Below are 13,120 nucleotides of genomic sequence, written 5' to 3'. Positions count from 1 at the left end.
ATATATTTTTACAGACCTTTGCATGTGAGTGTGTTTATTCACAGAGAAGCAGCAGAGACCCAGAAGACCTTTGTTGTGGATTTGTGTAAGCGCTCAGTATAAAGAAATTAATTAGCTGTACCAAGGCTCCCCTCCTACCCCCTGCACATAATACACCAAATGCCTTTATATGGAGTGTAGCTGCCGCTTCCTGTAAATGTTTATAAGATGTTATTAAAAACATATGTCCTCTCTTCCCACAGACCTTGTTTAGAAAGCTTGCTGCAAACATGTTGTTTTAGCTTTGCTTGCAAGAAGCAGCATCTGTTGTACTAAAAATGGTAGTTTTGTACAAATGCTTTTGTTGCTCTGTTCTGTAAAGCCATCTAGAATTGGGATCTGCATTCACATTGGCTCACTCCCTTGACAGAGAGCTAGCAGCACTTCTTGGTGCCAGCCTCTGGAGATTTTCCTTATGGACACTGAACTGCAATGCTTAATGTGATCTGCTGTCTCTTCGTAACCCTTGGTGCTTAACTTTGGTGTCCAGAAAAATGAGACCTATGGTTGTACACAGGCAGTATAGAGAAATTCCCACATAGAGCCCTGTGGGTATGTGCTGATAATGTACCTGCGGGAGCCTGACCTTCTGCTCTGCCACTTGGAGCAGGGCTTGCTGGCAGAGATGAAACTGCTTTGGGCCATGTACATGCTTGCTGCTCCCAAACCTGCCGCTTTCGACATCAGTGTGAGTACATAGCACTAAGGGAAGATAAGCAGTCAAGGTCAGAAAAAAGTGTCTTAACAGTGTTGCAGGAAAGACACCTAAGTTGTTTGCTTTTTTAAAAATCATAATAATTTGTAGCTGTCTTCTATAGATACTAGTGTAGTAAATGATTGTACTGCTTATTGTGATCTTTTCTTTTACTTTCTTTGCTTGATTTCTCTTTTCTGAGTGTGGTTTTTCTCCTTTCCCCCCGATATCCCAAAGAGGCTGTTTAGATTTCAGTGGAAGACAAACTGTCTTTCGAGTTTTTCTATGGTGACTTTCAGTGAACTGGGGAGGTGGCTGTTGAGTGATGCAAGAGCTTCTGTTTTCCTTGTATTTTGTATTATGTGCTGACTTGACAGCAACAGCATTGATACTTTTTGGGGGTTTGTTTTGTTGCATTGTTGCACTTTCTTAATCTGCTTACCACCAACTTCCATTATAATACAGATGTTCTAGAGTCTTTTTTTTTAATTCAAGCTTTCGAATTTAATTTGATGTTCAGTAGCTGTCCTTTATAGTAAAGAATAGCGAAGCATAGGGATGAAGGAGAATAACTTGCAAGGAGCCCAGGAAATAAAAGCAACCAATGCCCCACTTCTTAAGTCCTCAAAACCAGAATATACGGCATCCATATAATGCTGTAGTCTGATTGTGTTTAGTAATTTTACTTAGGCAAGGTATTTTCCAGTAGAGAGAGTGTGAAATTCAGGGAGATGATTCTATCCATGAAGATAGAGTCTCCATCATAAGGAGATAATGGAAGTCTGTCCCAAAGCCTATCCTAATATTTGAGTCCTTTTAAATAAGTATAAATAAAACCTATAAGTAAGGGACAACAGATGGAGGAGTACCATGTGCCAGTTAGTAGACTGTAAAGCACTTGATGAACTGTTTTTATGGGAGCAGAAGGCAAATAACCAAGTAGGGGGAATGGAGAAGCAGAGTTAGGAGAGGTGTTTGGAACCAGAAAAAAGGAGCAGCAGTGTGAGAAAGTATGCTTGAATTTAAGTAGTGTCTGGAGATGGAGGTCTGGAGTTTGTCCACTGCTGGGAGCCGAGGAAACTGCTGCAGCAGCCTGGTTTGTTTTACAGACTTGAGGCGATACTGTCTCTTCAACAAGTGTTAGATATTGTGAACTCAAACCTCACAAGAGGAGGAGATGACATGGGCTCAAGTTGGAGGAGGGATGTTCTCTTGCTTGGAGAGAACAGGATGATACATTGGAGTCCTGAAGCTAATTTGAAGTGGAGTTGCAGTTTTATTAGTGCCCAAATGAAGCATTCTGCCTCCAACCAAGATCCCACCCTTTTCTAAATCATTCCTTCTTGGTTGGTCTCGCCCACCCACCCTAGTGAAAAGCTTCTTGTGCTCTTAAATATGTATTCCAACTAGAAGACCTGCCTCTAGCACAGCCTTATGTGGCCTTGCTTTTTTCTGGGATTCTGCCAGTGAAACTCCCTGATCTCCTACAGACAGATGGCCAGCAGCCAAGTTCAAAATGTGTTTTACTCTGAGTCCATAAACACGTAGCCCTGTTAAGTGTGTGCAAAAGCAAAAGCAAAAATGTACATAGGGTTCTTCAAGGTTTTATATTTTATTCTTTGGGTAGTGGTAATAGAGTGGAATTTGGGAGTGGCATCTATGACATGCCTGTTAACACTCAGAATGTCTTCTCACATAGGTCTGGCCTCCCAGTTCAGTCTACATGTCATCTCTCTTGGTGGTCTGCTGAGAATTGAATGGTCTGTAGCACAAGACCTTTTCTCTTCTTTTGCTGTTCTCTTCAGAAATACTTTAATGTACTTGTTCAGGTTCACAATGAAATTTTAAGAAGACGTTTAGGCACTTAAAGGTGGGAAGCACATGACTAGGTATCAATTCCATGGACTAAGCAACTGATTTTATAGGACTGGATAGACAGAAGAGTATCTTAGCAGAAATCACTGCCAACCAGATGCCATTAAGTGATCCATATCTGTGGGAGAAGATAATGAAGTAACCAAGCAATATTGAGAGAGCAAGAAGGAATAAGGAAGGGAGACATGAGTGAGTGACTTGCAAAACACTAGAGGAGAGCAACGCCATGGAAGGTGGCCTGAGCAGAGTGAGGTTATGAAGTAGTTGGTAGACTACAGCAGTAAAAAGTCAGCTCCCGTTTCCATCAGAAGTGACTGTGGAAAGGAAACAGAAGATTACACCAGTTACAAATTATGTGGCTTCCGGGAAGGACAATATCCTTTATTGTATCAAAATAAGTACAAAAGTGTTGAAAGCTTTTCCATGTGAACATGTTGCCAGAGAGTTAATTTGTCAAGGGGTTGATGGGACCACACTGTTGCAAGTGACAGAAGTGGTGGTGGTCTCAAAGGACAGCCTGTTAAAATTTGATATGCCCAGCAGGAAAAGGGTGTAAGATCCCAAACTGCATTGTTAATATGGCAGGATAGTCTTCAAGCAGAATGATTGTGATGTTTCATCTCTCTGTACACACCATGGCAGTGTTCATCTTTGCCTCACAAGGGTGTCCCATAAATGGCATACATTCCTCTTTGTGTCTTGTCACATCTTTCTACATTGGAATTATAGAGGTAGAGGTAGAATTGTTTATGACTGTGAATATGCAGATACCACAAGGTTATCAGTAAAGTTAACATTTAGAGCTCCTGGCATGTGTCTGTCTTGTTTTGAAGGGGATGAATTTGGAACTAATGTGAGCAAAAGGATGCCTTTTAATATAAGGTTGACAAGTCAAGCCTGTATTTTGTTTAGAGGTGCTGGTTTAAAGATCCATGTGTTGAAATTGTTTTTATAGCTATTCTTTTCATTATCAAAAAATGCTTGTAGCCCCTGCAGTTGCTGGAGGGAAAAAATGCCTCAGTGAATAACCTAGGTATTGCAAGAGGTACCTACTGAGATAAATATGGAATTGTGTTCGTCTGTCACAAATATGGTCCTTTGATTCATTGTACCTTTGGGTCTTAATTAATGAAGGGCAGGAGATGACTGGTTCACCTGCTTAGTGTGGTTCTGAAACCATGAAACCATAAGGTGCAAACTATGGGCAGCTAATGTAATAAAGTTTACTAATGACTTTGAAAGTACTCAGTGAAATCAAATTGCTGCAGATCCTTTAGGAAACTTTAAAAAATTAATGTTATGAAACCTGTGAGTAAAAATGATCAGTCCTTATTTATTTATTTTTAAAATCTTTTTAACCTGCAGATATCGATGATCTCAAGAAGCACAAACCAGGTTATCTTGAGGCTACACTTGACTGGTTTCAGTTATACAAAGTCCCTGATGGTAAACCGGAAAATCACTTTGCTTTTGATGGAGAATTTAAAGACAAGGTGAAGATAATGCAAAATTAAAAATGCATCATTCTATCACGTGGCCTCTATAATACATCCTAGAATTTTTGGAATGTTAAAGGAGGAGGTTTAACAAAAAGAATTTTGATAGGAGAGACTTTTGCATAAAATTTATTAGGCTAGGATTAAATAATGTTTGCTGCCTTCCATTTTATTCAGGGAAAATGCATAGGTCATTAAAGAAAGCTTGCAAAAAAAACCATTTAGCCCTAATCCTGATGAGATTTGCACATGCATCTGTGTGTGTGTAGGTGTTTTTCAAAGCATTTTCATTCTCCATGTCAGAATAATGAACAGTTTGTGTTTTCAGGTGTTCTTTCAGTCCTACTGGTAAATTTTTCTGACTTTTTTTTTAAGGGTATGCAGTTTAAGACAATGGGTTGCAGGTTTTTTCATCTTTGGTATTTGCTCAAGGTACACGTTTTTCTGGTAATTCTGTGTAAAAACATTTGAAGCGTTTGGCTTGAAGGCTGAAAAATTATTTTCCCTTTTTTTTTTTTTAGAAAAAAATGAATGTCTTTTAAACTACAGTAAAAATGGCCAGTGTTTGAAAGGAGATTGGACCAGGGAATAGATCTCGTTGAAGGAAATACCTGGATTTTCCAGAGAAATTGGATGTGATTTGAGTAAAATTGCTTTGCAACCTGTGTATTGCACACTCTGTGTAGATTATTCTTGGCAGAGAACCACAAGTTGCTCATGAATGATGTCCATGTGTCAGCCAGTTCTGCCTTGCAGGGTGCTATCAAAGTTACATGATGCCTTCTAACCAGCACAGGCAACTTTACATGTTTTGTCTGGTTAAAGAAATGCCCTGAGTCCCCTCTGCACTAAAACTGTCTCTTAAATCAATCAGATGTGGAGTTGTAAGGCTTGATAACCTGATCTCTCCCCTGTTCTCCCAGGAACTGCTCTTAGAGGTTTTCCTGCTCTGTAAAGTTACAGTAGAGCTGCGTATCCCTGTCAGGCCATTGGAGTTCAGCCTGGTGGCACTAAATGCCCTGAGATAGCTGGTTTGGAGCACTTAAATCATTCTCAAGCATTTCTAGAGACCCAGGATGTGGCGAGGCGGCTGTGGCTGTGCTCCAGCAGCTCTGGTGAAGTTCACAATGTTCCAGTGGCACTTTTCCAAGTCACTCCTTGTTAACAAATGTGAATGTTCAGTTGGCAGCTTTTTGCAAGTCTAGCAGTCATCATCTGGACACCGAGGGCTTATTTTACTTTTAATTTTTGGAAGCTTTCTCATCCCAACCTCACCCCAAATATTATTTTTATTTTAAAGAAGCAGAAACTGCTAAGCAGCTGACATGTTACATTCTTGCAAATGCTTAGGTATATGATTGGGCATTAATGAAGTAAATGCAAACTTTGCCACTAGAGGGGAAACCCTAACTCTGACCCTGACCTGCATCTGTAAGGGTGGAGTCATAGCTCACACACTTGATCCCATTTAGGGCCTGGTACAGTTTTCTATAGCAGTAGGGATCTCCTTAGCATCTAGTGCTGTTTTCATTTCTTTCATGTAGCACTCGTGTTTTCTGGCTGCAGACTGAGGGAAAGTCCTGAATGTGTTGCCAGTATATTTGACAAATAGTGAAGTTTGTTTCTTTTCATAAAAAGTGTGTAAATTTCTCCAGAAATTTAATGAGGCCTTAAAGGAGGTGCCTTAAAATATGTGAAATAGTATGTTTTAATAAACTAGTTCTATGGGTTTTTTTCTGTTTAATAACATTTTAATTTACAAAACTTTCCTTGTCATAAACTAGGATTTTGCTGTTGAAATTATTAAATCTACCCATGAACACTGGAAAGCTTTGCTTCATAAAAAAGTTGATGGAGGTACTATAAAGTGGTAAGTATCCAGCCACATCTCTTGCTCTTCATATTGTGCTAGTACTGGTGCTATTCAACATGTTGCAGCTGTCCATGAACTGCTTAGATTTTTTTTCAATTTGAGATGACAGGAATACTCATGGGTTTGATTGATAATTGATAATAGAGCATGATTGACTAATTGCACCCTGTATGATGATGATTTACTGGTAAGTGGTTCCAGAAATATATTGATTACATCGATGTGGCATTACTTCAGCATTTGGGAAATGGCCCCAGTGTGTTTGTTCAGAATCATTTTGGGAGAATCTTGGTCCTCTTATCACTGTTCATTCTGTTGCTTTGGGGAGTTGAAGTTTGTGCAGTTTATTCTGTAGGACCTTAAAAACTCATGATCAAACTCATTTTCAGTGTGAAAGGATATAGATTCATAGGGAAACATTTCTGCAAAGGATGTGGTGCCAGAGTTTGTCTGGAAATACTACAGGTATCTGCTGCTTTATGTAGGAGCAGAATTTTTGCCTGTTTTTCCTTCTTATTAGATACTGCAGGTAGGTTGCTGAAGTAACATGCTGTTACTTCCACGATCTGCCACAGAATCTGGCCATCCTTCAAGGCACAAGAGATGGGGTATACCTCACATCATCTCTGCTAGCCATCTAGGTGTTCCTCAACTCCCTTGGGAAGTGCCAGTTTATTTCTGCTGACTTCTTGGGGGGATTTAGTTTCTTGACTGTGGTTCTCTTCACTGTACCCAAGCTAGCAGCCAGAAGCACTGAGTATGAGCACTGCTTGCATTAATACAGAATACACAGCCTAGACACCTCCTCAAGATCAAAGAAACAACACCCTTCCACACACCTGTTCCTTCCAGCATTACTTTGTGGTTTTGGCTTCCTTATTTCTTGCAGATACACATTTCTGAGCCCTATATGTGATGGTGTTTTTTTCCATAAGTACTTAATTGTGTGTGGCTCTTGTCCACTGATGTTGATAAAGCATGTTTTTAATTTTATTTTTCAGCACAAATGTTCTGGTGAGTGGTAGCCCATTTTGTTGCAGTGATGAGGATGCCCGATCGATTGTGCAGTCAGTAAGGATATTTACTTTTTTTCCACCCCCTCTTTTTTTTAAATGATTAATTGGAAAAGATTATTCAGAGCTCCAAAACTGAAATAAAGCAGCTGAACCGAAATGGTCCTTAAGCAAAAATTTGAGTAAAAGGAGGAGCATAAAGGTTGTGAGGGAAATGTAAGCATTGTGATATAAACCTTTCATTGCAGTGGTCCATTTATGCTTTCTGGCAGATTCATTACTGTTCTGGTGGAGTTTTTTTTGTTTGTTTTTTTTTCTCCCTCTGCAATGCTATTTCTTCTGATCCTGAATAGCAAGATGGACCGCTGTTTTTGTATCTAGCCTGCTGTCTTCTCTGTCTCCCCTGTTGCCATGAGTTACCACCCAGTGTCAGAACTCATTGACTAGCTGACTGTAGTCCCTAATCACTAAACAGATCCTTTGTTTGTCTACTTGCATAATTAAATGCAATGCTGTAGGAGAGAGGGATGCTTATTTGAATGTTTCTTAAGGAATACCTGTCATATTCTGAAAATTAACAAAAAATTAAAACATGCAGCTTTCCTGTTCAGGCAAGAAAAATGTCCTGCATGTTTGATGCTTTCATGTGCAAATGTTAGTGGAGGAGAATTTTTTCCATTTTAAAATATGCTAGTTTGGATGCCAGAAATTAAGCAAGGTTACTGGAAATTACATGGAGAAAAGTGCCCCCAAGTATTACTTTCCCTTTTGTAACATACGCTGTGATTGAGCCTGTACTCGTGACCACATGAGTGCAGCAGGTGTTTTGCACATGTGCCTGGCTGCCAGGGCACCCAGTGTTTCGCCTCAACAGTCACAGTTAATGATGCAAGTTCAGGTGTCAAAGGACACGCCATCCACTGTCTGTGCAGTTAACATTCCAGCAGCATTTCTAGTAAGAATGTGTTGTCCTGGATGCTGTTTTGTCACAAGCAAATAAGACTGTCAGTTGCAAAGAAATGTTGGTTTAAGTCATAAAGATGTGTCAGACCAAACTTTTTCCTATTCAGATACCTTGCTTTGAGCACTTCTTTAAAACTACCTCTGTGGTTTTTGTGAATATTGATTAATGAAACTGTAAGTTTGAAATGAAAGAAAAACTCAGTTTGGAATTCAAATATGTTTTTAGACATGTCAGTCACAGCTATAAGCAAGTATTTACCTCCTCTGTACTTTCAAATTTACGATAACTTTAATGAGTCTTTAAATGCACCTAAAACTTCAAATCCAAGTGTATTTGAATGGTGACAAATGTGCTAAGGAGTATTTCCTTTTGCATTCTCTGCTCTTTGTACTTTGAGGCATACAGGGTAAATAATTACTAAATCAGCACTATGCCTTATTTTGTTTCTCAATAACAAATCTTTTTTTTCCCGTGGTTTTTGGGGAGGGGAGGAAGTTAGTAAAATCAGTTCATAAAATAGATACCTTGTATCAAACTAGTGCCTTTTTTATTATGAAAGCTTCCCTTCTAATCAAATAGTATCACTTCCTGTCTTTTTTTGTGCCTCACCTTCTTTTCTTTAAATGATAGTGTTTTTGTGAAGTTGTTTCCACATTCTCCTTTCCATCATTCTGTTTCAGTTCAGTCTAAGTATTTTAATTACGTCTTTGCAGGGTGCTGCCTCTTGGTGCTTTCCAGACAGGGAAAATATGCAATACTCTATTAAATACTGTTCATGCTGCATGCAATTGCCAATCTGCAAGCACGAAAAAAAGTAAAATGGCCTTGAAATAGGAACTGTGGACAGTTGAACTCTAAATATAAGCAGGGAAGTTGACTTGCACATTTTAAGCAGGTATCTTTTTGTCTAGTACACTACACTGCATGCTTTGGTTGTCAGACATTCATCTCTTTCACACTGAAGTGTAACTACGTGAGTGTTGGCTGCAGAATTTTAATGGCTGTGGTGATTTCAAATGAAAGCTGCCTGTGTTTGCAGGGGGTTTTGTTTGGGTTTTTGTTGGTTTTTTTTTAATTTAAACTAAAAGCAGATACGTTTTCTTCTCATTTATATCCATCTATTAGCTCCTGGATAAAAACAAAATAATGAAAGCTGAAGCAGAGATCTTGTATAGAAGTACAGTGAGAAATGTATTTCAGCTACTGCAAAATTTCTGAGATACTTCTGCAGTGAGAACTGGTTCCCTACAATTCTTTTTCCAGATTCTAGTTGCAGCACCTTTGAGCTGGTAATTTAATTACCTTAAATCAGATATATTGAGTTTTCAAAAAACAAAACAAGAAAACCCCAAAGAAGACACCAAAAAGGCAACACTCAGTTTTCATGGTGAGCAAGAGAACTGTAACAGAACCAAATGGAAAACATTCAAATCCTTACCAAATGCTTATCTAGTGTGTACTAATCAGAATTTCCTATAGATTTTGACTGGGTAGTTCCCAAGATAGTCCAGTTGATTTCAGAATTATTTGACCTTTTGTTACTTTACAGATGGGGAACTAGAATGGCTTGTCTGGGTTGGGGAATTTCCACTCCACTGAGTGAGTTTCTAGATGGTTGGCATGTGTACTGTCATTTGTACTGGGGGCAAACTAAGAATGATTCCACAGCAGGTGAATTGCCATGACCAGTCAGTTCCAAAGAGATAGAAGAGAATCTGTGCATATAATAAGAGCACATACTGAACTTTTGAACCAGCCAAAATTACGCCAGACCCCTGCAACTACAAATCTAGTTGAATTTTAACACTACATGGTGAAAATCTCTCACGTTCTCTAGGCTCTGAAAGTTGTTTCATCTCTGTCTCAGCTCCAGTATATGTTGCACACAAACCCAGGAGGAATAGAGCTTTGTAGATGAATGTGTTAGTGCTAAGATACACTGTTTATTTCAGGCTTTTAAGTGTTGCCATCTGTAAAACTGACCAGTCAAGTCAAGCCAAGCCTTTGTTTAATATTAATCCTAAGAATTGCTTGCTCTGTGAAGAAGCTGCTGAGGACTTTGGAAGTTGGAAAATCTCCAAGACAATCTATATATAGCTAGTAGAGCAGTGTTTCTCAGACTCATCACATAATTCTCTCCTTATAATACTGGAAAGTGAACTAGGAAAGCTTTGCTAGATGATGTCTCTTTTGATAAAAAGCAGAACAGTGTTTTACAGGGGAAAATATTTGACTTTTCCTGATAATTTAAAAAAATCTCCAACCAAATTTGAATCTGTATATTTACTAACGTGTTTTGAATAACTCAGATCTAAGCAGGAAAGTTTGTTGACTGCCTTTCTCCCTACATGCTTTCTGTGAAGACATTTCCATTTGGGATTTAGTAAAGGTAGAATTTTCTGTACAGTGGCCAGTCGTGAAACAAAAGGTTGGTGGGGTTGTTAGTCTGGAGTATATTTTTATTAATGAATTCATTTATTTGGTTTTTAAATGGTGTTCCAGATGAAAGTGTTGTGTAGTGAAGAGATTGCTGGTTCAGTGGGATGGGATTTTGATCTGGCCCTGGTAGGAAAATACTGAGTCCTTATCTCAAGCTTTTTGAGGAATTATCCCAGAAGTGGCAGGCATCTGCTTGTACATGGCGACCCCTGGTTCTCCCTGCTTTATGAAATAAAGCTTGGGTTTTGCTGGAAAGAGAAGGGATAGTCTGGTGATATGGGTTATGTTTGTCATACTGGTACCTCCTTTCAGACCAGTCACATAGCCCCCCTGTGCTGGTAATTACCCTGGGTAAATGGGGAAGAAGAATCCTGCTTCTCCCTTCCCTCCTCACAGGCTTTGTTCTGCTCTTCAGTGTTCAGGGCCTTGTGCGTGCTCAGATGCAGGCAGGCTGTGTCACATCAGTGCAGCTCAGCCCGAGTGCTGCTGTGCTAAGGAAGGACAGTGGAAAATGGTTGCATCCTCATCGTGCGGCAGGGTGATTCCAGATACATTAAAAGCATCTTTAATTTTGCCTTTTAAGTTACAGGACAAGACAGGCTGTGCACTACTGTGATCGAATAGTGGCATATCCAGCTTTGAAATGCCAGACCTGAATTTTAAAACAAATGGTCACTTTCCAGAGGACTGAATTATTCTGTTGAAATGGAATTGTAAAAGAGTATCATCACACTTTTATTTTAAATTGTTTGCGTGTGTTTAATATAAATTGTGTGTGTATGTATTCACATGCATACCTGATAGTGAAATGTGTAGTAACTGTGCAGCAGTTAGTAAACAACAAATCCTGTTATTCTCAATCTGTCACTCATCGTTCATGTGCTTGCTTTGTCATTTATGAGCAGCAAAGAAATTTGTACAGTGGGGGTGAGAATGGGGGTGAGAAAGCTGCAAGGTAGAATATTGCCCTGGGGGGACAACAGAAAGTTCTGGTTTTGTTAATATCTCTTGACTTGAGCATTAAAATGCCTTTGAGTTTGGGTGCTGTCTGTGAAACCTTAAGTAAATACTGATATATTGGTTTGGGGGGTTTTCCCTTTCTTTTTTTTTTTTTTTCTCTTTTTTAGGCACCAGCATTTATGAATGGAGATTCTGTTTCCCCAGAAGGTATCTTTTTTCTTAGATGTCATGTGACTTCTCTTAATTGCTGACTTTAAAAATTGACATGAAAACTGTTTTGTTGAAAAAAGGCAGTTTCGTGTATATCTAAATGATAGAAGTTACATCCTGTCGTATGGTATTGCCTGTCTTCTGTTAAATGGAACATGAACAGAAATTCATAGATGGTTTGTGGGAGAAGGTTACTTTTGAGTGAAAGTGTAGTCCACAAAAAAAGATAAGACAAAATTTTTCTCTTACTGATTGTGCAAGGCAAATGCATCACATTTATCCTTTTTAAAGGAGATAGGTTGCTTTGCCTTAGGTTTTGTTATTCCTAACAGTAGCTAACTAACCAAATAAATAGCTCCTTTTCCTAAAACTGACATAACCATTACCTACTCTTCAAGTGTAAGTTCTAAAGACAAAATTTTATCTTTTCACTGTTACGACTATTTTTCATGTTAACAGAACATGTGTTTTTCTTTAAGAAATAAGAATGCATCCTACATTTTCAGTTTTAATTACTTTAAAAAAAGATTTTTCTACTGGCAAGAACTATAGAGAAGACATACGTGCTTTTTGAGATGGAGGGAATTACAGAAATATTAAGTTAAACTTAGTCATGAGCCGAGTTCCAAACTGTTTGAGAAACAACATCTGTGTAGCCCATGTCATGGGAAAGCAAGTTGCATTCCATTTGCCTTTATATGGCATGCCAATAAATAGCATTTATTTTCCAAAGTATTAGATCTCAGACCTCTGACAGACAACTGAACATAATCTGCCTGATCCTTGATGTTTTCCAGGGATGGTCACAACAATGTTGTAATTTGTTGCAGGATTGTTTCAGCCAAACTGTTAAAATGAACAGATACGATTTTGAGGCCATGCTTTTCACAGGGTGGGGATAGAGCTGACACAGCAGTATTGTTATGGGAGGGAAGGTAGCTAGAAGGGCAGAATGTTGTTTTTTCAAGTGTTTGTGTATGGCTGGTTGTATAGAACTAATGTCACTCTTGTAATTTTTTTGTTTGTTTTAGTTGATTCCTGGTACTTTTTTCCCAAGTGATCATCAAGGTCTTCTGAAAGTGCATCATCAAATCTTAAAAGTCATCCCTTTTTTTGAAGACTGGCAAAAGCACTTGATTGTTGGATTCCTGTTGAAACAACTTTTCAACTTGTGTAAACCTTCTCTCATGTAAATAAACACTGCCATTACAAAATGAATGTTTCCTTTCTATGTCTGTGTAGGGTGGAGCAGAGGGAAGAGGAGGGGCTTGCTTGCTTGCTTGTTTCTGAATCTCAGAACTCCAGAACTGTGCTTATCCACTCATGAAGCATACCAAATGAGATGAGAGATAAGTTGTCTTCAACCCTGTTCTCCAGATTCTGGAATAATCAAGCCATTGGGTGCAGAGCAGATGGTGCTAATTTTTGTCTCAGGGCTTTTCTGGCCACCCTGACTGTAATCTGTTTCAAGTCAACGGTAATCTTTATGTATGAGGCTTAGGAGTTTACCACGTTCTTTGATAGGTGACTGTTTCCCAAGTTGCATTCGCTTTTGTG

General features: G+C 38.9%; 1 protein-coding gene across 1 annotated transcript in view; it reads left to right on the top strand.

Moving 5' to 3' along the window:
- Positions 1-12,781, top strand: part of PPA2 (inorganic pyrophosphatase 2) — a 34,633-nt gene extending 21,852 nt beyond the window's left edge. Inside the window, exons 8-12 of the mRNA XM_042049601.1 lie at positions 3,974-4,101; positions 5,889-5,974; positions 6,979-7,048; positions 11,521-11,560; positions 12,595-12,781. Coding sequence (XP_041905535.1) covers positions 3,974-4,101; positions 5,889-5,974; positions 6,979-7,048; positions 11,521-11,560; positions 12,595-12,623 — 353 coding nt within the window. The 3' untranslated portion in view covers positions 12,624-12,781. The remainder of the gene's footprint in view (positions 1-3,973; positions 4,102-5,888; positions 5,975-6,978; positions 7,049-11,520; positions 11,561-12,594) is intronic.
- The last annotated feature ends 339 nt before the right edge of the window (positions 12,782-13,120 follow it).

Source organism: Corvus kubaryi, unplaced genomic scaffold (assembly GCF_017639235.1).
Source record: "Corvus kubaryi isolate FWS band 111438036 unplaced genomic scaffold, C.kubaryi_AGA036_p1.0 71, whole genome shotgun sequence".
Lineage (NCBI taxonomy): Eukaryota > Metazoa > Chordata > Aves > Passeriformes > Corvidae > Corvus > Corvus kubaryi.
This window is presented reverse-complemented; position numbering and strand designations above follow the sequence as displayed.